The 27,362-nt window shown below is 45.4% G+C and overlaps 1 protein-coding gene across 2 annotated transcripts; it reads left to right on the top strand.

The window, feature by feature from the left end:
* The first annotated feature begins 259 nt into the window (after nucleotides 1-259).
* Nucleotides 260-25,446, top strand: smg6 (SMG6 nonsense mediated mRNA decay factor). 2 transcript variants are annotated; one of them, XM_029120922.2, is made up of 18 exons: nucleotides 260-1,618; nucleotides 2,923-3,115; nucleotides 3,801-3,911; nucleotides 5,324-5,430; nucleotides 6,063-6,141; nucleotides 6,281-6,391; nucleotides 6,613-6,831; nucleotides 9,277-9,338; nucleotides 9,454-9,599; nucleotides 11,877-11,990; nucleotides 12,470-12,635; nucleotides 13,445-13,664; nucleotides 13,955-14,134; nucleotides 18,605-18,745; nucleotides 18,958-19,102; nucleotides 21,220-21,464; nucleotides 22,854-22,926; nucleotides 23,252-25,446. In XM_029120922.2, exons 1-18 carry the CDS (start codon nucleotides 327-329, stop codon nucleotides 23,380-23,382), a joined length of 3,735 nt encoding a protein of 1,244 aa, XP_028976755.2. In that variant the 5' UTR covers nucleotides 260-326; the 3' UTR covers nucleotides 23,383-25,446. The 2 variants fall into 2 exon arrangements, with proteins under 2 accessions (XP_028976755.2, XP_034149165.1); XM_034293274.1 differs by lacking the exons at nucleotides 260-1,618; nucleotides 2,923-3,115; nucleotides 3,801-3,911; ... (4 more) ...; nucleotides 9,277-9,338; nucleotides 9,454-9,599 and adding an exon at nucleotides 10,197-10,959.
* The last annotated feature ends 1,916 nt before the right edge of the window (nucleotides 25,447-27,362 follow it).

The raw sequence follows: 27,362 nt of genomic DNA on the forward strand, positions 1-27,362 counted from the left end.
GAGAGAAACGGGGGGATAGAGAGACAGAAAGAAAAAAGCCAAGGGATAGAGAGATGAAGAGAGATACTCAGAGAGGAAACAGACCACAACTCACAGACAGAGAGAGGGATGGAGGGATGGAGAGAAATAGAGAGAGAGATGGAGGGTCAGAGAGAAACAGAGAGAGGGATGGAGGGATTGAGAGAAACAGAGAGAGGGATGGAGGGTCAGAGAGAAACAGAGAGAGGGATGGAGGGATTGAGAGAAACAGAGAGAGGGATGGAGGGATTGAGAGAAACAGAGAGAGGGACGGATTGATAGAGAGAAACAGAGAGAGGGATGGAGAGATGAGGAGAAACAGCGATGCGGGGGATGTTGGCTATAGATGCAGAAACAACCCCAACAACAACCACCTGGCCTCTTCCAAACGTTACTCCAAGTCAGACATCAGAAGACCCAGGAACCGCACCTACAGCACCAGTTCAGCCAGCAGCGGAACCAGTCTGGACGTGCCCGGAACAGGACCGGGAGGGGGCGTCGGAGAGGACCGGGCCCGACGAGACCGCCTGGGGCGCAGAGAGAGAGACAGAGGGGAGGGAGGAAGAGGAGGTCAGCTCCAGAACAGGAGGCGGAACACTAGGGACTCCTCTACAGATTCTCTGGAGGAAAGCAAACTGGAAGAAAGAATGGATGAGAGGAGGAGGAGGAAGAGGGACGGAGGAGAGCAGGACTGGAGCCTGGAGAGGAGGGAGGAGGAGAGCAGAGGAGGGCGAAGCCAAGGAGGAGGGAGAGGAGGGCTCCTGAAGATATCTCAGAGTGACAGGCAGTCAGGCATCTCCCAGGCCAGCTCAGAACCCAGCGATGACCCCCATGGTCGACGCAGGCAGGGAACTGGGCCTCCAGGCAGGGGGAGGGGCATCCTCATCCTTCCTGCCCACACTGACCTCTCCCATTTGCCGGCAGAGCCCGGCCCGAGGCTCCTGTTTGGTGGGATCCGTGGAGGAAGGGAGGCGGGGCTAGGAAGAGGAAGAGGGGGCGGAAGGGGCGGAGGAATGAGGCGTCTTTGGGACCCCAACAACCCTGACCAGAAACCTGCCCTTCGTCTTTCCCAGCATGCCTCTCTCCAGCAGCAGCAGACTCCTCCCATGTACCTACAGACGGGTGGCGGTTACGGAGCGCTGCACTTCCTGGATACGGACGATGAGACTGCGGGGAGTCCTCCAGTCCACCAGGGGGAGCACTTCCAGCAGCAGGCAGCAGCCATGGCCCAGGCCTTCTACAAGTACCAGAACTCTGACAACCCTTACCCATACAACGCCAACCCTAACCCTAACCCAAACACACGGTACCCTTTCCCATACCACACTATGCCCTCTGGTCCCTACCAGATACCCACCTCCAACGGCATGTACACGGCTCAGTTCTATGGGGGATACAGGGGCCAGATGGGATACCCGGCTGTGGCTGGAGCAGGGGCCGGATCCGGGGCAGGGCTTACTCCGGAAGAGGCGGAGCAACAGGCCAGAGGAGAGCTAGGAAGACTGCTGAGAGCGGCTGACAGCCAGGAGTTACAGCTCAGCAACCTCCTGTCTAGAGACAGACTCAGTGCTGACGGACTGGACCGCATGGCTCAACTGAGGTAAGATGGAGGGATGAGAGGGCAACGGTGGAATGAGAGGAGGATGTAGAGAGAGGTTTTAGAAAGCATGGTGGGTGAGAAGTGAAGAGACGAATGGAAGGCAACTCAGATCAATAGCTGTAGGACGGGGGGGGCCAAAGCAGGATTTTAGTCTTTTAAAAAAGAGGAACATTTAGTAGTTGTCAATTTGTTGAGGTAATCTGAAGAGATTTCACCCCATGCTTCCTGAAGCACCTCCAACAAATTGGATTGGCTTGATGGGCACTTACATACCATAGGTTCAAGGTTTGAGATCCGGTGACTGTGCTGGTCACTCCATTATACAGAATACCAGCGGACTATTTCGTCCCTAAATAGTTCTTGCATTGTTTGGAGCTCTGCTTTGGGTCATTGTCCTGTTGTAGGAGGATGGCATGGCGTTGCACAATGGAGTGATAGCCTTTCATCTTCAATATCCCTTTTACCCTCTACAACCTCGTACTGTTCCACCACAAAAGCACCCCCAGACCATCACATTGCCTCCTCCATGCTTGACAGATGGCATCAAGAATCTTTTCATTTAATCTCACAAAGATTCTTTGTGATATGAACACCTAAAACCTGGATTTTATTTAATGAATCTGCCAGTTGAGGACCTGTGAGGCATCTCTTTCACAAATTAGACATTCTAATGTATTTGTCCTCTTGCTCAGTTGTGCACTCAGGCCTCCCACTCCTCTTTCTATTCTGGTTAGAGCCAGTTTGCTCTCTTCCGTGAAGGGAGTAGTACACAGTGTTCTACTAGTTATTTCTTCACAATTTCTTGCATGGAATAGCCTTAATTTTTTCAGAACAAGAATAGACTGGTGTGTTTTAGAAACAAAATTATATATAAAAAGAAATATTTTTAGCAATTGATGATGTTTCACATACTCAACTAGTATGTTTCACATACTCAAGTTTTTATTGCTTCTTTAATTAACAGTTTTCAAAAATGTTCATCTGTGCTAACAATTGCAAAATGTTTTTCTAATGATCAATTAGCCTTGGAGTGTTGGTTGTTGTTAATGGTCCTCTGTACGCCTATGTAGATATTCCATTAAACATTAGCCATTTCCAGCTACAGTAGTCATTTACAACATTAACAATGTCTACACTGTATTTCTGATTAGTTTAGTGTTATTTTATTGGAGAAAACATCTGCTTTTCTTTTGAAAACGAGCACATTTTGAAGTGACCCCAAAATTTTTGAACGGTAGTGTGTATGAAGTAGTTAATAGATTAATACTTTTTCTTTTTCAAACTCTTTTTGTGACTCCCTGCAGGGCGGATCTGTTGACCCTATATGAGCGCGTAATTCTGACGGACATAGAGTTCAGTGACAGTCAGAACCTGGACCAGGCTCTCTGGAAGAATGTGTTCTACCAAGTCATAGAGCGCTTCAGACAGCTCCTCAAAGATCCCAGCGGAGAATCAACACCACAAATCACTACCATGTTGCTCACACTGCTGGATGAGGTACGCACACACACGCACTGAAAAAAACTATAAACACACTGAAAACACAGTACACACTCACTGAAAACACACACTTGAATGCAGCTAGAGAAGTACTTGTTGTTTACTGACATCTAGTTGTTACTGCCCAGTCTGTAAATACCTTAGTCAAGAAATGTTTAATGATTGAGGGTTTATGGGGTTTTTTTTGCTTGAAGAAGTATTCAAACCCTTGACAAACTGTCATAGTACTATGTGTAAATTACAAATGGTTCATTTAAATTTTGTTCTGTTTGATGTTACCTTAAAATTATTGTGAGTAGACATTGGTTTTATGTTGGGAAACATTTGCGAGAAGAGGAAGTGGTTTGAGAATATGTTTTCAGAGTTCTGAAACTTCACACACTGTAGGAGCCAAAGCACCTTTAGAGGTGTGTGATTGTGTAATATTGTGTGTGAGTGCACTGGGAATAATATCACTACTGTATCAACAATGCGTGTGTAAACGTTTCTTCTGGGAACAAACGTTTCTATCATGCTGTGTTGTTCATATCTCAGAGAGGCACTCTTTGATGCACTCTGCTTTCCCCAGGGGGCGCTATTCTTTGATGCACTGTGTTTGTTACCCAGGGGGCACAATTCTTTGATGCACTGTGTTTGTTACCCAGGGGGCACAATTCTTTGATGCACTGTTTGTGTTATTCAGGGGGCACAATTCTTTGATGCTCTGCTGCAGAAGCTCCAGACAGTGTTTCAGTTCAAACTGGAGGACTACATGGACGGCATGGCCATCAGAGCCCGCCCACTACGCAAAACGGTAACGTCAGCGCTAGTGTGTGTGTTCTGGGTGTAAGGTTGCACGTTTGTGGTTCGGTGCTGTCCATGTCCCCAGTAAATACAGAAATGCAACAAAAAACATTTATTTGTAAATGCAGTCTATCAGTGTGTTTTTTCCTTTACATGCTAGGTGTACCCTTGTAGTTCACGGTGGATGCAGGTTGCCGGCCTTCAGCCGTTCATCCCTCCACCCCACTAACCCGTCCCTCCGCCCCACTAACCCGTCCCTCTCCACCCCACTAACCCGTCCCTCCACCCCACTAACCCGTCCCTCCACCCCACTAACCCGTCCCTCCGCCCCACTAACCCGTCCCTCCGCCCCACTAACCCGTCCCTCCGCCCCACTAACCCGTCCCTCCACCCCACTAACCCATCCCTCCGCCCCACTAACCCGTCCCTCCGCCCCACTAACCCGTCCCTCCCCACCCCACTAACCCGTCCCTCCCCACCCCACTAACCCGTCCCTCCCCACCCCACTAACCCGTCCCTCCACCCCACTAACCTGTCCCTCCCCACCCCACTAACCCGTCCCTCCGCCCCACTAACCCGTCCCTCTCCACCCCACTAACCCGTCCCTCCGCCCCATTTACCCGTCCCTCCGCCCCATTTACCCGTCCCTCCCCACCCCACTAACCCGTCCCTCCGCCCCATTTACCCGTCCCTCCCCACCCCACTAACCCGTCCCTCCCCGCCCCACTAACCCGTCCCTCCCCACCCCACTAACCCGTCCCTCCGCCCCATTTACCCGTCCCTCCCCACCCCACTAACCCGTCCCTCCCCCCCACTAACCCGTCCCTCCCCACCCCACTAACCCGTCCCTCCCCACCCCACTAACCCGTCCCTCCCCACCCCACTAACCCGTCCCTCCGCCCCACTAACCCGTCCCTCCGCCCCACTAACCCGTCCCTCTCCACCCCACTAACCCGTCCCTCCCCACCCCACTAACCCGTCCCTCCCCACCCCACTAACCCGTCCCTCCCCACCCCACTAACCCGTCCCTCCCCACCCCACTAACCCGTCCCTCCGCCCCACTAACCCGTCCCTCTCCACCCCACTAACCCGTCCCTCCGCCCCATTTACCCGTCCCTCCCCACCCCACTAACCCGTCCCTCCACCCCACTAACCCGTCCCTCCCCACCCCACTAACCCGTCCCTCTCCACCCCACTAACCCGTCCCTCTCCACCCCACTAACCCGTCCCTCCACCCCACTAACCCGTCCGTCCACCCCACTAACCCGTCCGTCCACCCCACTAACCCGTCCGTCCACCCCACTAACCCGTCCCTCCACCCCACTAACCCGTCCCTCCACCCCACTAACCCGTCCCTCCACCCCACTAACCCGTCCCTGTGTGTTTGTGTGTTTAATCATGTTATAACGTGTGTTGGTCCAGGTGAAGTATGCCCTGATCAGCGCCCAGCGGTGTCTGATCTGTCAGGGGGATATCGCCCGTTACCGGGAGCAAGCGAGTGACTCAGCTAATTACGGCAAGGCCCGCAGGTACGCACGCTAGCACGTCACCATGGTTACCGGAGGAACGCTCACGTCTCTCCGTCCACAATTTACAATGGAAGGGAGCGGCTGTTGTTTAGAGTGTTGTTTAAGAGGGTAATGGAATAATGCTCCCAGGTCTGTCTAAAGAGATTTCATCACAGCGTGATTGATGGCTTTCCCCCACTGAACACAAGCCCCAGGCTTTTGTCCTAATCCCACGTCACACTGCAACGTGACCGAATTGGTTTCTTGATGTCAACCAGATTCCTTTGGTTCTAGTCGGTACTACTTACCCTGCTACTGTAAGACACTGTTCAGTTCCCTCCATTACGGTGGGGCGACAGGCTCTAACACACTTTTTGGTTGCTCCCTCCATCATGTCTGGCCAACTGCTGGGTACACGATGCCCCCGCTGTGACGCTGTCATTACCAGGTATAGTGTTGTGGTCGTACCTCCTGACCTAGGGCCCCCCCGAACCAGCCAGGCTGTCTGACCGTTGTTTAACGGAGTTTGCCCTCCTGAAAGAGTACGCTTAACTTGCGTAGAAAAACGGACTCAGAGAAGTCACGTGTGAGTAAAGTCATTTCCTCTTCCCGCTCTATGTTTTCCTGGTTCCTGTGGTTTGCGTTCTGTGCAGTTGGTATCTGAAGGCCCAGCAGATCGCCCCTAAGAACGGTCGCCCCTACAACCAACTGGCTCTGCTGGCTGTGTACACGGTGAGTGGAGGTGACAGGGTCCCATGAGGACTACATTCAGCTGCCATTAGGAGAGAGGATATAGTCACCATGATGAAAGAAAACCCCTGACGTCTCTCCTCTGCCTCTCCACTCCTCTCGCTCTCTTTCCCTCCATCAGAAAAGGAAGTTGGATGCTGTGTATTACTACATGAGGAGTCTGGCCGCCTCCAACCCCATCCTGACCGCCAAGGAAAGTCTCATGAGCCTCTTTGAAGAGGCCAAACGCAAGGTGAGAACACCTACGGTCAGAACTAAGTCAGAACCCAGCGACAGTCAGAACCTGGTGAGAACCAGACTGCAGTCAGAACCCAGCTACAGTCAGACCCTAACTACAGTTCTCTATAGTCCAATCTCATCCAACAACCTTTAATAAATTGAAACATGACTATCTGGTGATGTCTCCTCCTGTGTGTAATATGTTCCCTGACCTCTTGGTCTGTCCTCCCCCAGGCGGACCAGATGGAGCGCAGACGGAGGCAGGAGTCGGAGGGGGGGTCCATGGGCCCGGGGGTCAGAGGAGGAGGTGGACGAGGGGAGGAGGCGGCCAGGGTGGAGATCTGGATTCGTCCTAGTGGCCAGGCAGGGGCTCCGTCATCCCACCGTGGGGGCAGTGAGTCCAGCCGAGACTCCGAACAGGAAGGAGAGCTGGGGAACCTCAGCGCCAGTGATGTGAGCAGAACATGTTACGCCCAAGTCAGACACACAATGTACACACACAAACACATACTGTCTGTTCCCTCTAGTCTAGGGGGGGGCTTGTGGACACAGGAAGACAGCCACTGCTGGCCCACCAATCATGTGTATATATATATATATATATATATATATATATATATATATATATATATATATATATATATATATATATACACACACACACAGCTCTGGAACAAATTAAGAGACCACTGCAAAATTATCAGTTTCTCTAGTTTTTTGTTTTATTCAATAAACTGCTGAAAACATTACTCCCCAATTCCAAATAAAAATATTGTCATTTAGAGTATTTATTTGTAGAAAACAACAACTGGTGGAAAAAAAAACTGGTTGTTGAGTGACATTCGAATGAGTTGATGGTCATCTTGGTCAGTGGACAGTCATTTTCGCCCTCTGCCAATCTGTAGCTTTGTTGTCCCCAATGTCTGTTGTTTGACCTTGTTCATATGAACTGCCGTCTTTGACATTTTCAGCATGGAAGCAACCTGACGCTCACTGTATCCCTCTGCCAGTAAAGTCAGAATTGAACCCTTATTTTCCTCACTCAAAGCTTTTCTTTTCAATTATGTTCTCATGTGGAATAGTTTATTCACATTACCTTTGAGGTACTACTTGCACTGTTTTTGCCATCTAGCTGGTCCTATTGCAAGAGGATAGTGATGACCACAGCAGTGGTTTTTATACTTTCAGGTAATCACCTAATCAGTACCTCATTAAGTAAAATGAGGTGTGTCTGTGTTGGAATTTAACATACACTGTAATGGAATGGCTGCCATACATGTAGAGATGCTGATTTAAAAAAAATTAGGAGTGGTCTCATATTTTTTTTCTCCAGAGCTGTACATATATATATATATATATATATATATATATATATATATATATATATATATATATATATATATATACACACACACACATACAGTCAGGCAACGGACATTTCGAAAACAAAACTAGACTGGGCATCAGGCTACATTCTCTACCATGATTGGCCGACACCAACGGCGCCACTTCAGAAATAGAACAGATTTCTCCTTTCATCGCCTCTCTTCACCCCGGCCTGATTGGCCTTCATGGGCATGACCACATCACCCTGACAGAACTTTGTCCCTTGCCTTTGTCGAAAACAAATGCGCTACCCGGCCCATTGTGAACACAACACACACAACAAGCGCACACACAGGCGGTGGGACACGTGACCTTGTATTCAGACGCACCTCCCACACAGCCTTTCACAGCACACACAACCAGAACTCTTCAACATAATACACACAGGAAGAGGTGGCTGTGTGACTCACCCTGTTGCGGACAGACAGGGTGCATCGTGGGCCGCGGCTCTCTCGTCATCACCATCTCCATGGAGATACGCCCTCATAAACACAAACACACACGCACATCCAGACACGCAGGTCACCTTCTCGCACAGACACACATGCAGACACGCCCACACATCCGCAGGCGCACATGGTTGTGTCAGAGGGTTGACCGCCGCTTTGTTTGATCAGTAGTTACTGAGAAATATCTCACCGTCTCTGTACCCCTTCCCCCAGGACACTGGTTACCCTCATCAACCACCTCTGATCTCTTCATAGCCTTGTGATGGAGTGGTACGGGCTAATAACGTATGGGCATGTTGCAGATCAAGGTGCTGCCTGTTGATACCTGCTGCCACTGCCCACAGCTCACCTCATTGTCCCAGTCCTTGTTAACGTGGTTAAGTTAATGTCATGGCTACTTGGGTTGTAGCTAATGTCATGGCTACTTGGGATGTAGCTAATATCATGGCTACTTGGGATGTAGCTAATGTCATGGCTACTTGGGATGTAGCTAATGTCATGGCTACTTGGGATGTAGCTAATATCATGGCTACTTGGGATATAGCTAATGCCATGGCTACTTGGGATATAGCTAATGCCATGGCTACTTGGGATGTAGCTAATGTCATGGCTACTTGGGATGTAGCTAATGTCATGGCTACTTGGGATATAGCTAATGTCATGGCTACTTGGGATGTAGCTAATGTCATGGCTACTTGGGATGTAGCTAATGTCATGGCTACTTGGGATGTAGCTAATGTCATGGCTACTTGGGATGTAGCTAATGTCATGGCTACTTGGGATGTAGCTAATATAACGTCTAGAACCCTCTGTTTGGAAGTCTCGCCCTGATAGCTAGGTAGATGTACTGTTTAGCTAGCAACACCGGCCAAGTGTCAAATCAAACAATTTAAAAGAAGGTCATGTTTATTTCAATGGCTGTTTTTAAGAATTCTTACTTGAGTTTGATGTCATTTTAACATTTGCTGCATCTCTTTCTATCCAGGCCCAGAAATGGCTGTGGAACAATTAAATAAATAGCCATTTCACTCATCAGTGCTCTGTTACTCTTGTCTGTCTGCAGCTCAACAAGAGGTTCATCCTCAGCTTTCTCCACACTCATGGAAAACTCTTCACTAAAGTAGGGTGAGTACATAGGAGTGTGTGTGTGGTTGTGTGTCTTATCTACCTTAGTGGAATGCACTGACTGTGAGTCGCTCTGGTTGAGAGTGTCTGCTAATTGGTCTGCAATGTGTTGCAGCATGGAGTCATTCCCAGAGGTGTCCAGCCGTGTGCTCCAGGAGTTCAGAGCACTGCTCCGAAACAGCCCCTCCCCCCTAGGCAACACGCGCATGCTACAGATTATCACCATCAACATGTTTACTATACACAACGCTCAGAGCAGAGGTAATACACACTACAGACCATTAACATGTTCACTAGACACAACGCTCAGAGCAGAGGTAACACACTACAGACCATTAACATATTCACTAGACACAACGCTCAGAGCAGAGGTAATGCACACTACAGACCATTAACATGTTCACTATACACAATGCTCAGAGCAGAGGTAATGCACATTACAGACCATTAACATGTTCACTATACACAATGCTCAGAGCAGAGGTAACACACTACAGACCATTAACATGTTCACTATACACAATGCTCAGAGCAGAGGTAATGCACACTACAGACCATTAACATGTTCACTATACACAATGCTCAGAGCAGAGGTAACACACTACAGACCATTAACATGTTCACTATACACAATGCTCAGAGCAGAGGTAATGCACACTACAGACCATTAACATGTTCACTATACACAATGCTCAGAGCAGAGGTAACACACTACAGACCATTAACATGTTCACTATACACAATGCTCAGAGCAGAGGTAACACACTACAGACCATTAACATGTTCACTACACACAACGCTCAGAGTAGAGGCAACACACTACAGACCATTAACATGTTCACTATACACAACGCTCAGAGTAGAGGCAACACACTACAGACCATTAACATGTTCACTATACACAATGCTCAGAGCAGAGGTAACACACTACAGACCATTAACATGTTCACTATACACAATGCTCAGAGCAGAGGTAACACACTACAGACCATTAACATATTCACTATACACAATGCTCAGAGCAGAGGTAACACACTACAGACCATTAACATGTTCACTATACACAATGCTCAGAGCAGAGGTAACACACTACAGACCATTAACATGTTCACTATACACAATGCTCAGAGCAGAGGTAACACACTACAGACCATTAACATGTTCACTATACACAATGCTCAGAGCAGAGGTAACACACTACAGACCATTAACATATTCACTATACACAATGCTCAGAGCAGAGGTAACACACTACAGACCATTAACATGTTCACTATACACAATGCTCAGAGCAGAGGTAACACACTACAGACCATTAACATGTTCACTATACACAATGCTCAGAGCAGAGGTAACACACTACAGACCATTAACATGTTCACTATACACAACGCTCAGAGCAGAGGTAACACACTACAGACCATTAACATGTTCACTATACACAATGCTCAGAGCAGAGGTAACACACTACAGACCATTAACATATTCACTATACACAATGCTCAGAGCAGAGGTAACACACTACAGACCATTAACATGTTCACTATACACAATGCTCAGAGCAGAGGTAACACACTACAGACCATTAACATGTTCACTAGACACAACGCTCAGAGCAGAGGCAACACACTACATACCATTCATTGAAATGGACCTAGCTATTCTTTCTGTCAGTATTGTGACCGTTTGCCTGGTTAGCTATAGTTATCGGTCAGCTCTAGCTAGTTTGTTAGCTGTTTTAAAATGTTGAGATGATATAATGTCTTATAACATTTTAGCAATACCTCATTGACTCATCCTTTTCTTCATGAACCAGTGCCTTTTGTCTCCGTGTCAATTCAGCTTTCACCTTTCTTTAACGGCTCTCAACATATGGAGATGTAGGCGTGTCTGGCATATGGTCATCATTATTATGCTATAGCCTATAGGAAATAACAATAACAATTTGATGTTGTGATGAAATGACTCAATGGTGTGAAGTTGTTGTGGTGAAATGATTCAGTGGTGTGAAGTTGTTGTGATGAAATGATTCAGTGGTGTGATGTTATTGTGGTGAAATGACACAGTGGTGTGATGATGTTGTGGGGAAATGACTCAGTAGTGTGATGTGGGTACATGACATTCTGTGGTCCATGTACAGATTGATGAAACAAAACTGGCACATATGCCATTTTATCTGGTTATAATTTTTTTATTGTTTTATGTTGTTTGTGAACTAACCTCTTAAGCTAGTTTTGTGTTTGTTTTACCTGTATATTCCTTTTTTTTTTTTTTACATATTTTGTTTTGCACCCACATACCCAAAATCCAAGGACATGATCCGAGCCAGAGGGTGGCTAGAGAATTGTAGATCTATGTGATTTGGGTCCTACCCTGACCTGTGGAGACCTCTTTAAAACACACACATTACATATCCTTTCTATCCCCTTGTTTACTGTACAGAGTGGAGGTAACACTCATGCACACAGGTAATGCCAAACCTATTGCTTAATGTCTTCTCCCTCCTCTCTTGCTCTCTTTTTTTCTCTCCTCTCTCAGGAGGTGATGGTGAGGTGAGGTCTGTATTACAAGAGCAGACTACTGCTCTGGGTTTGGCCATGTTTGCTCTGCTGGTCCAACGCTGCACTGAGCTACTGAGAGACACACCTGCAGGTACACAGACAGACAGTCAAGGGGGCAGACAGTCAAGGGGGCAGACAGTCAAGGGGCAGACAGTCAAGGAGACAGTCAAGGAGGCAGACAGACAGGCAGGCAGTTAAGAAGGCAGACAGTCAAGGAGGCAGACAGTCAAGGAGGCAGACAGTCAAGGAGGCAGACAGTCAAGTAGGCAGACAGTCAAGTAGGCAGGCAGGCAGTCAAGTAGGTAGACAGGCAGGCAGTCATGTAGGCAGACAGACAGTCATGGAGACAGACAGGCAGGCACTCAAATAGGCAGACAGTCAAGTACAGAGGCAGGTAGACAGACAGACATGTTAGACAGACAGACAGACTAAGAGAGAGACAGATAGGCAGACTGGGAGACAGACAGACAGACAGACACACAGTTTGATGCACTCACACAAACAGTAATGTTGACTTTGCCTGACATACCACCATTCCTACCAAAGCAAACAATATTCACTCTCTCTCAGAGCCCATTCTGGCGGAGGATAGAGAAGAGGGGATTGAGGAGGAGGGGATGGTTAAAGTGTCTTCCTTCCCATTGGACCTGAGGGAGTTGTTGCCCAGCGTCAAAGTCTGGTCTGATTGGATGCTTGGACACCCAGACCAATGGAATCCTCCACCTTGCAGTTTAGAGTGAGATTAACACACACACACACACACATCTGACATACTCCCTGTCGATCAAAAACACACAATCAGACACACACATACACAAGCCCCTAACCCCAATTTAAAAAAAAAATTTTTTTAAGGGAATGCCAAATGTTCTATTAGATTTAACATGGTTTACTATGCATTCGGTAACTCCCCAGTTTAACAACTAACTCACCCTTACAGAACTGGGCTATTAACAACCCCTACCAGCCTGCACGAATAACTCCCTTGGATCCGTCCCACCTTGCGTTAATCTCCCCTCTAATGACGCTTCTCTCTTCTGCCCAGCATGGAACAGGAGCAGACTAAACACACACACACACACACACACACACACACACATCACACACTCCTCCTAACGAGCCCCCTGACCAGCCTCCCTCTCTGTATCCATGCAGGGGCAGCCCTGACCAGCCTCCCTCTCTGTACCCATGCAGGGGCAGCCCTGACCAGCCTCCCTCTCTGTACCCATGCAGGGGCAGCCCTGACCAGCCTCCCTCTCTGTACCCATGCAGGGGCAGCCCTGACCAGCCTCCCTCTCTGTACCCATGCAGGGGCAGCCCTGACCAGCCTCCCTCTCTGTATCCATGCAGGGGCAGCCCTGACCAGCCTCCCTCTCTGTACCCATGCAGGGGCAGCCCTGACCAGCCTCCCTCTCTGTACCCATGCAGGGGCAGCCCTGACCAGCCTCCCTCTCTGTTCCCATGCAGGGGCAGCCCTGACCAGCCTCCCTCTCTGTACCCATGCAGGGGCAGCCCTGACCAGCCTCCCTCTCTGTACCCATGCAGGGGCAGCCCTGACGTGTGGTGTAGCCTGGCAGACCTCTGTAACGCGTTGGCCCGCGTCGACCACGGGGAGGCGCCGCTCTACAAGGCCGACGGGGACGGTGGGGAGGGGGACGAGGAGCTCAACCTGCTACTGCTGGAGGAGGACCGACTCCTGGCCGGCTTCGTCCCACTGCTCGCCGCCCCACAGGAGCCCTGCTACGTAGACCGCACCGCTGACACGGTCAGGTCACATGCTGCGCACGCACGTTTACCACATAGTCACGCTTAGCATCTCAGATGATCAGAGCAGTTGACTTTAGGGACGGCGTGGATGTTTGCATGCACACACGCGCACACACAAACGTAATGTTTCAGTTAAAGAAAGTGTTTCACTATGGTTGTTATTCAAATGATGTGCAAAAACAGATGCTAGTGTGTTGGTCCAGATTAGTTCAAGCCTTCGGTCTGTAAGCTCACTGGCTGCAATTTAAAACAGTAAAAGCAAAATGCCTTTGTCACTCTTATTCCCAGGCGATAGCTGCCGATTGTAAACGGGTTACAGTGTTGAAGTATTTCCTGGAGGCTCTGTGTGGACAGGAAGAACCTCTACTAGCTTTCAAGGGGGGGAAGTACGTCTCCATGGCAACTCCTCCCAAGTCTAGCCGCCCCGGCGACGCACACAACCAGCAGGACTCACAGAACGAGAGAGAGGTGAGTGAGTGTTTGTGTGTGTGTGTGCATATGCGTGCGTGTGTGTGTTATTATTGCCTCGATATACAGCTTCGGAAAAAATTAAGAGACCAACTGCACCTTTTTCTTTACTTTCCAAAAAAGTCAAAAAGGAAGGTTTTGAGTGAGGAACAGAAGGGTTAAAATTAAGAGACCACTGCAAATTGAACGCTTCTGTTCCTCACTCAAAACTTTCCTTTGCAAAATGTTTGGAAAGGAAAGAAAAAGGTGCAGTGGTCTCTTCATTTTGTCCAGAGCTGCATGTCTATAAAGTACCACTTCAGACACACCTACTCATTCAAGGGTTTAATTTTCACTATTATTCTACAATGTGGAAAATAGGAGGACATCAAAACTATGAAAGAACATGTACGGAGACATGTAATAACCAAGTACTAAACAAATTAAAATACATTTTTATTTTAGATTCTTCAAAGTTGACACACTGCTTTGATGACAGCTTTGCACAACCTTGGCATTCCCTTAACCTGGTGGAAAGTAGTAAAGCTAAATAAATTCCCTTGAATGAGTCGTTGTGTCCAAACCTTTGATTGGTACTAGGTATATACACTCACCTAAAGGATTATTAGGAACACCTGTTCAATTTCTCATTAATGCAATTATCTAATCAACCAATCACATGGCAGTTGCTTCAATGCATTTAGGGGTGTGGTCCTGGTCAAGACAATCTCCTGACTGAATGTCAGAATGGTAAAGAAAGGTGATTTAAGCAATTTTGAGCGTGGCATGGTTGTTGGTGCCAGATGGGCCGGTCTGAGTATTTCACAATCTGCTCAGTTACTGGGATTTTCACACACAACCATGTCTAGGGTTTACAAAGAATGGTGTGAAAAGGGAAAAACATCCAGTATGCGGCAGTCCTGTGGGTGAAAATGCCTTGTTGATGCTAAAGGAGAATGGGCCGACTGATTCAAGCTTATAGAAGAGCTACTTTGACTGAAATAACCACTCGTTACAACCGAGGTATGCAGCAAAGCATTTGTGAAACCACAACACACACAACCTTGAGGCGGATGGACTACAACAGCAGAAGACCCCACCGGGTACCACTCATCTCCACTACAAATAGGGAAAAGAGGCTACAATTTGCACGAGCTTTGGACAGTTGAAGACTGGAAGAATGTTGCCTGGTCTGATGAGTCTTGATTTCTGTTGAGACATTCAGATGGTATCAGAATTTGTCAGAATTTGGCGTAAACAGAATGAGAACATGGATCCATCATGCCTTGTTACCACTGTGCAGGCTGGTGGTGGTGGTGTAATGGTGTGGGGGATGTTTTCTTGGCACACTTTAGGCCCCTTAGTGCCAATTGGGCATCGTTAAATGCCACGGCCTACCTGAGCATTGTTTCTGACCATGTCCATCCCTTTATGACCACCATGTACCCATCCTCTGATGGCTATTTCCAGCAGGATAATGCACCATGTCACAAAGCTCGAATCATTTCAAATTGGTTTCTTGAACATGACTATGAGTTCACTGTACTGAAATGGCCCCCACAGTCACCAGATCTCAACCCAATAGAGCATCTTTGGGATGTGGTGGAACGGGAGCTTCGTGCCCTGGATGTGCATCCCACAAATCTCCATCAACTGCAAGATGGGCCAACTATCAATATGGGCCAACATTTCTAAAGAATGCTTTCAGCACCTTGTTGAATCAATGCCACGTAGAATTAAGGCAGTTCTGAAGACGAAAGGGGGTCAAACACAGTATTAGTATGGTGTTCCTAATAATCCTTTAGGTGAGTGTATATGACTATTAACTGCTTTTTGCCAGACCATGAAAGCGGAACCGGCCAAGATGAGTGATATCAAGATGAGTAAGATATCTCTTACTGACTGACTGACTGACTACCCCTTGTTAAATAGCGTAGTGGTTAGAGACACGGACCTGCAACCAATAGGTTGCGTGTTCGAATCTCGTCACAGTATGAGCAAATTATGCATTAGGATTTTACCCAGATAGACAAAACCTTAGCTGGCTACAACCTTCAGTAGCTGCATTATAGTAAGCCTAAAATAAAACTGTTTACGGTTATATTTCAATTATTTCTGGTGGATTTTCGAAGTACGCATCCGTGCATGCTTTTTGGGTCAGGATAGAAAAAAACATTGATGGCTACAACCTTCAGTAACTACGTTATAGTAAGCCTAACATAAAACTGTTTATATTGCAACTATTTCTGGTGGATTTTCGAAGTACGCATCCGTGCGTGCTTTTTGGGGTGATACAGACCAGATCAGAACCCCTTGGGCAGTAGGGTTTCCACGATTCTCTCGTCTTTTGACTTGACGAAAATGTCAGTTATCTTCACCTATAGTGATAGTTATTGTATCTGTGTCATTCACAAATACATTTAATATTTTTTTCATTTTTGTGCCATGAAATAAATACGGTGAGGGGAAAAAAGTATTTGATCCCCTGCTGACAAAGAAACGATCAGTCTATAGTTTGAATGCGAGGTGTATTTGAACAGTGAGAGACAGAATAACAACAACAAAATCCAGAAAAACACATCTAAAAAAAAAAGTATTGCTAGCAATTTTTAAATATTATGACTATTCCAATTAGTGAGGTAGATACTAGTAAGCCTATTACTGGCTAATACGTTTTAAAACGGCCAGTGGCAAAAGCCATACATTTCATAGATGCTATTTGTGGTGGAGGTAAACTTAATAAGAAACATTAGTCAGTTTAACACAAAGCTTAATGGTGTCTAGTAGTGCTGTGCCTATACAACGATTTAATGTAAAATCGCAAAAACGAAATCACTATTGTATCAATATTCTGATCTCTATAATCAATGTTATTTATTTATTTATTACGCTGTCGACAGCCGTCTTTTAAATTACTGTAGCTGTCACCAAACGGGCGCGTTTCATTAACAATAATATTTCTGTAAATATCACAAAATCTACTTGTTAAAAGCCTGTTATTGCATTCCTATGGATGTCTTCAATAAGAAACCAGATGTGTAGCCAAGTAGCCGGTTGATTGGTTGTTTTCTCTCGTGTTTCTTCCGATTTCATTCAAACATGGAAAATTCCATTGCTAATTAGACAACTAATTGTCCTGTTTGTTTCGTCTGTCAGATTAAAATAAAATTGTCTGACCGCAAAAGTTTCGCTTGTTCAGCAACAAACTCTTTCTTTCACTAGCTAGCCAAGAAGCAGTAATGTTGTGCTTCGCTGACAACACTGTTATTTGATCGAGATGATGTCCTGCATCTGCCAAATGATTTACGCCACATACTTCCTCTTATCATTTATAAAAACGTGTTGAGATTTGAATTGTGCTTACTTGATTATGATCATATTGATGATCATATAATGTGTTGTCAAATTAAAGAAGAGTATGTGCTCTTTATGTGCTTTGTCTGTTTGTTTGAAGAAAATTTAGAAATTTGAATTTTCAGTAGTCAACAGCAGCATTCTAGAATTCAAAGGGTTAGAGGGTTACATTTAGAAGTTCTAAGTCATTTCGAATTGAGTGGTTCTTTTTTAATTAGGGGTTAGCTAAAGATTGTCATTTCAAGTATACAGCCTTATATTATTTGAGGTTTTCTTTAGCACTTCAATAAGTATCATGATTCAGTTGTGGTATTGTGATGAATCGTTATGTATTGAATCGTAACATGTGTATCGTGATATATATCGTATTGCAAGGCACTTTCCAATACCCAACCCTAGTGTCTAGCGAAATATTCAAACTTAGCGTGATGTTAATACGTGACAAAGTCTAATGTCGAGATGCCATACAGACACTCAGCAAACATAGCACTGTTATGTAGTGTTAAAGACACAGCCACTCATGTGGGAGACCATTTTTTTATGGAATTTAAATGTGACAGGATGACATGAAGACTTAATGCACCCCAGACAACACATTCCTGATGTACGTATTTACATAATGTAAATATATGACAAAAATGTGTAGTTAATTTTGACAACATACAGGTAAAAAATAAATTAAAATACTTTCATTGATACAATTCCAGTTTTCAGTAATCACATAATATCTGTCTGAAAACAAGGAGTCAGGGAAAATGTGTGAACTGCTTTGAAAGTATATTAATTTGGCAGTGCAGTGTGTTCTTTCAGGAAACGTAAGCTAAATATACACTTTGTCATGATGGTATAAACAAATGGAGCAAAGTTTGCTCATACCACCTACTGGCTGGTTTGGTAATCTAGAGTGAATTGCTTTAATGTATGCTAACAAAACATGTAAATGTCTTAATGTCTTTTTTTATTTCAGAATACATTTTAATATTGTCAAAAAGATTATTGCAATACATCACTGTATCGAGTGCCCCCCCCATCCCTAATGTAAAGTGACGGCAATGTAGTGTCACCAAGTGTGAGGTCCAGGTGTGTCCATTTAATGATGCCCTACTCCGTCCCCACTCTCCTGTTTGGATGTCATAGAGTGATGATGTCATTGTGGAGGCGGAGTCATCTGGGGAGGAGGGCGGGGGCAGCGAGGATGACATCCGAGAGCTCCGAGCCAGACGCAGCGTCCTCACTAACAAACTGGCCCAGCAGCAGAGACGCAGGGACAAGATACAGGTAGAATCAACAAGCACCCAAATACCTCAGGGGATGTGTAGACTCACCAGATTCCTGGTTAAATGGTTACTTTTTTCTCTGCAATTTACCACACAGTGATTGACTTTCATTGGAATAACTTAGTCCACGGTAGTTTCTTTTACTTTGAAGTGAATAATCAACATTGCATAATGTGACATCATTTGTAACATGTGCGTGCTGCCTCCGTCCAGGCGGTGTTACAAACCTGTGGGCAGGTGGAGTTGGAGGTGCGTCCTCTGTTCCTGGTCCTGGACACCAACGGCTTCATCGACCACCTCACCGGCCTAAAGACCCTTCTGCAGTCAGGGACTTATATACTGGTGGTACCACTCATAGGTACGGATATTTCCACATTATGGCGTTTGCTGTGCAGTGCCCTTGGGGGGTGCTGAAAGGTGCTTTAAATTCAAGGTATTGTTATGGCAGATAACTAACACACGCAGACATCAAAAACCTCACTGGCCTGGACAACTACTGCCAATCTAACTCAGTTGAGGTAATCAAGATTTTTTTTTTCTGAAACGATTACTGGGACCATGAGGAGTCCTGACACACACACATACACAGTATCTCACAAAAGTGAGTACATCCCTCACATCTCTAACATCCACCAGCTCTGTGATGTCGTCATGGAGGAGTGGAAGAGGACTCCAGTGGCAACCTGTGAAGCTCTGGTGAACTGCATGCCCAATAGGGTTAAGGCAGTGCTGGAAAATAATGGTGGCCACACAAAATATTGACACATTGGGCCCAATATGGACATTTTCACTTAGGGGTGTACTCGCTTTTGTTGCCAGCGGTTTAGACATTAATGGCTGTGTGTTGAGTTATTTTGAGGGGACAGCAAATTTACACTGTTATACAAGCTGTACACTCACTACTTTATATTGTAGCAAAGTGTCATTTCTTCAGTGTTTTCACATGAAATGATATAATCAAATATTTACAAAAATGTGAGGGGTGTACTCACTTTTGTGAGATACTATGTATATATATATATATAATTTATTATAATAATCTATAATTTAAAATAATATAAAAATGAATATTATATAATTTATAATTTAAAAAATTCAGGAATTTTATGCTTTATTTTACAAGATAAGGGAGTTCATACTGGAAAAGCAATAGGCTGAACTCAAACACATGCTGCAACTGTATACAGTGGGGAGAACAAGTATTTGAAACAATGCCGATGTTGCAGGTTTTCCCACTTACAAAGCATGTAGAGGTCTGTAATGTTTATCATAGGTACTCTTCAACTGTGAGTGATATAATCTAAAACAAAATTCCAGATCACATTGTATGATTTTTAAGTAATTAATTTGCATTTTATTGCATGCTTCACGGTTGGCTTTGTCAGTTGGCTTTTCATAATTGGGTGTTCAAAAATAATCACAGTGGTTACTGAAATTGTAAAAAGTTAGATTCTCCAAGGAAAATATAAATGTTACTTGATTTTTCAAGTGTTATAAGGTTGACGTAGGCTGTAGCCTGTGACAACAGGATCCGTCAGGCTGAGTCTAGATCAGCAACCCAGCCAGGTGGACTTCAGACATTGTTAGGAGTGCCCAACCAGGCAGAAGATAGCTTCACCGACTTTGCCAGGCGCAGCGCCAGAACACCAAAGGGGCTTCAACAGACCACTAACTACCCTGTGACAAGGCAGAATATTGCTGACAGAGATCTTTCCCAAAGCGCAGACTCAACCGTGGGTGCCAAACCAAATGGAAAGTGACTCACCTGCTCTTGTTAACTATGGTGAAAAAGCCTTGCTTGACATCAAACGCCCTAAGGGGCGGCGTGGCAGAGCATGATTAAGACAGGGACTAAGCCTCCGTAATGGGGTCGGTGACATTGTGTCCTCGGGGAGTGTGGGGTTGCCTGCCAGGCAGAAACTGCAAATGTGGTTAATCAATCCAGTGTCTTGTTGTTAAACTTCACACCTCTTTAAGATCTATTGACGAGATGGAAATGCCTAAAGGTTTAGAGCGAGTTTCCGTATGTCAGATGAATCAGAAGATTATTCCACAGAAATGTAAGAAATCCTTGACTTTAGAAGTTCGTTAGGAGATTTTAGTCAGGAAAAATGGTCCTGCATGTTCCTGTGTTATGGCTATAGGAATCTTTGAAGGGAGCCTTTCTCTCATTTGATTTGCTGTGGGAAATCTGTAGCCTTCCCAGAAATAAATACTTACCTACAGATTAGAGACGGGAAAGGATTGGACAGGAAACTCGGCAAGGGTGGGAAGGATTTCAAACCCATCCTGCAGTGCACTGGAGACAGCATAGGATAGCTACATAATATCAGTTGCTGAACAGGGTTGAGGTGATGTTTGAGTAATGACTCGTTCTGCCAATAACCGTTTTCATGTGTACAAATCAATTCATAATGAATGCAGTGGTTGTCATTGAAGTCTGACTCTGACAGTGTATTTCTTCCCTCCCTCCAGTGATAACAGAGTTGGATGGTCTGGCGAAGGGACAGGAGAGCAGTGGGGGTGGTGGGCGTGGCGGTTCCAGAGGTAACCTCTCTGGGGCCGCCCACGCTCGCACGGTCCAGGAAAAGGCTAGGGTTGCCGTGGCATTTCTTGAACAAGGGTTTGAGGCCAAAGAGCCCTGCCTCAGAGCACTGACCAGCAGAGGAAGTGAGCTTGATTCCATCGCCTTTCGCAGCGAAGACACTTCAGGACAGCAGGTGTGTGTGTGGGGGGCGAGAGTAGTGGGGCTGTGAGTGAGCGACCAAAAGGGATGTGTGTTGATTAACCTGTAATGGACCATACATAGACAAAGGGTCTTTTGTGTGTATATTCACATTTAGGAAACTGGCCTCCACTTGTAAAATTCAAATGTTTAGGCTCTAAGTTTAGGGTTAGGTTTAGACTTAGAATTTGGATTAGATTTAGGCTTTTAGTGAAGTGTGAAAACAAAAAATGTTTTGGTTTATGTCTAGGAAGAGGCTTAATCTTAGTCTGTGAAACCAGCTTGAAGGGTTAGATGTAGGAGTTAGGGCTAAATGGAGTTACAGTTAGATGTAGGAGTTAGGGCTAAATGGAGTTACAGTTAGATGTAGGAGTTAGGGCTAGATGGAGTTACGGTTAGATGTAGGAGTTAGGGCTAAATGGAATTACAGTTAGATGTAGGAGTTAGGGCTAAATGGAGTTACAGTTAGATGTAGGAGTTAAGTATCAGAGCTACAGTTAGGTGCAGGGCTTACAGTTAGGTGCAGGGCTTACAGTTAGGTGCAGGGCTTACAGTTAGGTGCAGGGCTTACAGTTAGGTGCAGGGCTTACAGTTAGGTGCAGGGCTTACAGTTAGGTGCAGGGCTTACAGTTAGGTGCAGGGCTTACAGTTAGGTGCAGGGCTTACAGTTAGGTGCAGGGCTTACAGTTAGGTGCAGGGCTTACAGTTAGGTGCAGGGCTTACAGTTAGGTGCAGGGCTTACAGTTAGGTGCAGGGCTTACAGTTAGGTGCAGGGCTTACAGTTAGTTACAGGAACTAGCCTCCACAATATTTAACTGTCAATACCGTAGCCTGGTTGTCGTCATGTGAACGCTCCCAACTAAAACTTCTGAAATGAAACAGATTCCAGAATCTATAAAAATGTTGGGAGGAGTAGATGTAATTTCAAGGATTTCAACATGATAATAAAAAAATCATAAGTCATAAAAAGTTATCATTCAAAATATGATTAATGTATATGTTTTTATGTCATGCATGTTTTTTTCTTATAAGCAATTCAAGTTGTTTATCTATAAGATCCTAATCCTCTTATTTCACTCAATAACCTTTGCGCCCAAAAATGTTTTGTGACATTGCCCCTGTGACATTGCCCCTAAAATTATGAAATTCCAAGCCTGGTAAGGGCTGTACATTACATTTAGGGTTAAATGGAAAATATATATTCACGATTTAGTTTCTTCTCTAAGATGCCGGATGTCTGTCTTTAAAAAAAACAAAATGCTCCTTGAGTGGCCACATAGCTGCTGTTCTGCTTAACGCTTATCTCAGTTTTAATAGTGGGCTCTTATATCCCTACCACATTAACAATAGGTTCTATGCTCTCTGCCTCGGCTTTTTTCTCCAGGGTAACAATGATGACGTCATCCTCTCCTGCTGTCTTCACTACTGCAAGGACAAGGCGAAGGACACACAGAGAGGTACGTAATCATCTTAACTGTCAGCCATGTCCCGTTGGGTACACAGTCATGTGCCCTAACGTATCCCCCGTCTCCACCTCTCCTCCCTCACCTCCTCTCCACCTCTCCCTCACCTCCTCTCCACCTCTTTTCCCTCACCCGCTCCATCTTGTCCACCTCTCCTCCCTCACCTCCTCTCCACCTCTTTTCCCTCACCCGCTCCATCTCTCCACCTCTCCTCCCTCACCTCCTCTCCACCTCTCCTCGCCACCTCTCCTCCCTCACCCGCTCCATCTTGCCCATCTCTCCGCCTCCTCCGTTCTCTCCCACCTCTCCTCTCGTCCAGATGGCCCGGTGCGGTTGCGTCGGGAGGTGGTCCTCCTGACCGATGACCGCAACTTGCGGGTCAAAGCGCTGACGAGAAATGTGCCCGTCAGAGACATTCCTGCCTTCCTCACCTGGGCCCAAGTGGGCTGAAACGGCCCGGACCATGCCCGGAACATCCAAACATCCACTGCTGAGAACCACTGGTCACCTCCCACACCACCCTCAGAGGGGAGGAGGAGGTCATACGCTAACGCAGAAGAGAAGACTGATGGAGGAGGAGAAGAAGAAACTGCTTTTTTTTTACAGGAAAATGAAATGAAAACTAAAAGCATTTTTCCGTTTGGAATGAATTTACTGGGCTGAGCTCTTTTTGTCCTCTTGGTGTGGAGAGGTTTCTGTTACCAACAGATGGGCTCAGAGAGAGGGAGAGAGAGGAGCAGGGAGGTATTTACAAGATGCAGGAAGGCTGAACCAGAAGGAGAGGTAGAGGAGGAGGATCAGGGGACATCTGGTGTGTGAGTGTGTTCATATTTGGTTTCTCTGGTCCAGCCGTGCGTCGTGCAGGTCTTCTGCCGTGTGTTCATGAGGTCAGCAGCAGTATTGACCTCTGTGGAAACCACAGAGGAAGAGCGAGGCGATGGGAGGGAGGTTAGGGCTGTGAGGATGAGGAGGAGGTGAGGAGGAAGGCCCTAGCCTGACTGAAGAAGGTTGTTATCGTTGGCTGGTTGAGGGGCATGTTTGATGGACGGCTGTCCTGACCCACAGCAGCACCGAGAGAGAGACGCTTGTCAGGGGTGGTGGCTGGAAGACAGGCGGGTTTAGTGTGGGGGTACCAAACACGTGTGACGATGTAGTGTGGGGGTACCAAACATGGTATAGATGGTACGGTACCCAGCCTTTATCGACCCACTCTCCTCCATGGTCTGTTCTATTTCCTGTTGACCCAGGAAGTTGTTTGCCCCACCAGCAGTGTTGGGTGTGTTCCCCAGCAGCTTGATGTTGACATTGAGTCATTTCCAAGGTGGGGTTTCTGTTAAGGAAGACCTTAAAAAAACAAAAAACTATATATATTTTTTCTTATTGAGCATTATGTTGTGGCCGGGTGTGTGGTGTTTGTTAGCTGTGCATCTGTAGAGTAAGTGTGTGTGTTTGGGATGTTTAAGCTATACAAAGCTCTTGTCTTCTGACTTTCATTCCTGTAACCTTCCTGTTTGTTGATTTTAAGATATGTTTTATTCCAATTATTGAATGTCAGTTTTAGTTCTTATATTTTAGTGTTTCAGTTTCCTTCAGGTTGTTCTGCTTTTATTAATTACCAATATGTGTTGTTCAGAGTTCTGACCAGTGCGAAGATAATTAGGCTAGCTAAGACCTAAATGGCTAATACAGTATTCAGCTATTGTGTTCAGGCACACACAAATTCCTATCAAATTGAAGAATGGATTATTTTTTAACTGATCTGAGGACAATTTTCACAGGTCCTCGCACAAAAATTATTTGGAGGGGGGTTTGGTGTTAAATTTAGGGTTATGTTTAGGTATTCAAGTGTATGCTTAGGAGTTAGGAAAAATCCTGACCTTCCAGTTTTCACTTTGATAGTAAAACTTATACATAGTACTAGTAAAATAAAGATGACATCTGTGAATAACATGCATGAGAGTTCACATTCAGCCGCTCAGTGTGAGTTTTCTTTATACATGCCTCCATTAAGCCTGTGATTAGATCTCCAGCACATCTTCGTTGACAAGGAGTCACAATCACACACAAATAGTTGAGTACTTTTCCAAAGCTGTAACATCACCTTGTCTGTGAGCGCACCTACGAACAAATATGGATGGACTTGGTATACATTTCTTGATAATCACAGTCATTCGATCTGTGTGTGTGCAAACTATTAATTCAGTGAGAGTAAAGCTAGCATACTTGGTTTAGGGAAAGTTTAGGTTTGTCACAGTTTTCGCTCCTTTCTCCTTAAGTGTGTACTGCTTTGTGTTTTGGGCTGGGGGGTGAGGGGGTAGTGAGCAAGTGCTCACATCAGATGGAATTAGAGAATCCTAGGATGCTCCCTCGGACAACCCTTTGTGTGTCCTGTTTGCTGTGTCCGCATGCCAGTTGACTCTTAACCAACACGATCGGCCTGCCTGGAATGCCACAACGCTTTAAAATGCTTCGCTGTTAGTTCTTTAAATAAATTCAGTTTTTTTTTTCCATCAACATCTGTGTTATCATGGTTTCTTTATGTGTTGAAGGCAAGTTCTGCACTGTGTTAAAGTTCAGAGCTGCTGTTTTCAAGCAGTGGTTTATCTATCTCATTGGGTAGAAGAAATACACATTTTTTAAATCAATATTCCAGCTAAGGCAGGAGCAATTAGTATAATCAAAGTATGAAAAATTGCTGGCTTTCGATCCTTATCTGAAAATCCAATTACGTGACTTTCTGAATTACTCGGTTTTGATTTTTTGCTTGCTGGTGTCAGGTTGACTTGTTATTTTAATGCTTTGTGTTTGCCCTTCACTTCGTTGCCAATTGAGCCTGTTTCACATGCTAGTAGCAGAAAACACTGTTTCCTTCAAGACAACTGTGAAAAGGAAGTTAAAAAAGGGGGGGTTGTATCATTTCCACAGGCAAGAGAATTGTTTTTACCATTTTTAATATTTATCGTGTCTAAATTTGGTCTAGCTACTATGCTAGCTACTGGTAGCTAGCTAAGAAACATGAATATTAAAACATCCCCATGCCTTTTCATTTCGGCTATTGTTTCGAGGAAAGATTTTGGCTTCAGCAGATGCCGTTTTAACATACTTATTGACGAGTATGACTGAAAAACAAACACGCTTATAATGATATTTCTGGAGCACTGATTATTGAACTCAAGTGAAACTAAAACCGATATGCCACACTCATGATGGAATTTAAATTCAAGCCACAAGGTCTGAAGTTCAGTAAGTGATATATTTTCAGAAAATAGGTGTGTCTATGACTGCACCAGCTGTGGATAATTTTGTGTGGACCCTTTAACAGAGTATCACTAACAAGAACGAATGAGGCTGAGAGTGAAGTCGAACAGATCACAGGCAAAGGACAAACCTCTAAAGCCTAAGACTAAGAGCGGTACAACCTAACAAACAACAGTTTTAACCGGACACTCCACACAGGGGAGTCACAAAACAAGTGTGCTCTGTGGGGTAAAGGTTTTACCTACTTAGGCTCTTTCCAATATAACCAATAAGTTCACACAGGTGAATATTTGTGTCAGTGCAAACAAGGCAACATCCTTCAAATTCAAGAAAAGGCATCCGAGTACTTCTCACACAGAAACAAAGCCATAAATCTGTCCTATGTGCAGTGAATACTACAGCACACTTAAGGGCACTAAAAATAAAGATAAGTCATAGTGAGAATCCATTGAGCTTACCTGATTGCAATAGTCTTTTAAATGCCAAACCTTTTGAAAACACATGATGTGTCATACAGGGGAGAGAACATACATGTGTTCAGTGTGCAGCAGAAACTTAAAGACTTAAAAAAATATAAATACATCTGCAAAGGCACACTGGAGAGAACCGCATCAGTGTCGAGTTTGTGGCAAAAGTTTTATACTTGTCATAGTAAATACTTGACAGGACACATGACAATGCACACAGGGGAGAAACAATGTCTTCTGCATGTGAAAAATGCTTCACTTAAGTAGATGACAGCCGAGTCCCCTTCTTCAGAAAACTTCGAAGACCCCACTTTTTCAAAGATAATCTGAAATAAGTAACACCAAAAGGAAACACTTGCTTCTACTTAATCCTCGAGGGGAATGTGCACGACAAGTTAAGACCACCATCAATGGGAATCTTTTGGGAACATACCGCAGGACGTAGCCTTCAGATAACAGTCATGGGACGTTAATGTCTTGGTAACCGTTCTCACAGGCTACAGTGACAGTCTCCACGTTTCACTCAAAAGATGGACACTCAAGTTTTGCATTTGTAGCGGGTGTTGATGGCAGACAAGTTGGTGAGTAAAAAGCAGTGCAGTGATCAGGCATGCCCCCTCATCTATAAAAAAAGGCACCCTCAGTCATGTCATCCTGGCACCAGCCCTGAAAAGGCCATGTCTCCCAATCTAATGTGTTAGGAGT

The sequence above is a fragment of the Esox lucius genome, chromosome 7 (genome assembly GCF_011004845.1).
Source record: "Esox lucius isolate fEsoLuc1 chromosome 7, fEsoLuc1.pri, whole genome shotgun sequence".
In the NCBI taxonomy this organism is placed as follows: Eukaryota; Metazoa; Chordata; class Actinopteri; order Esociformes; family Esocidae; genus Esox; species Esox lucius.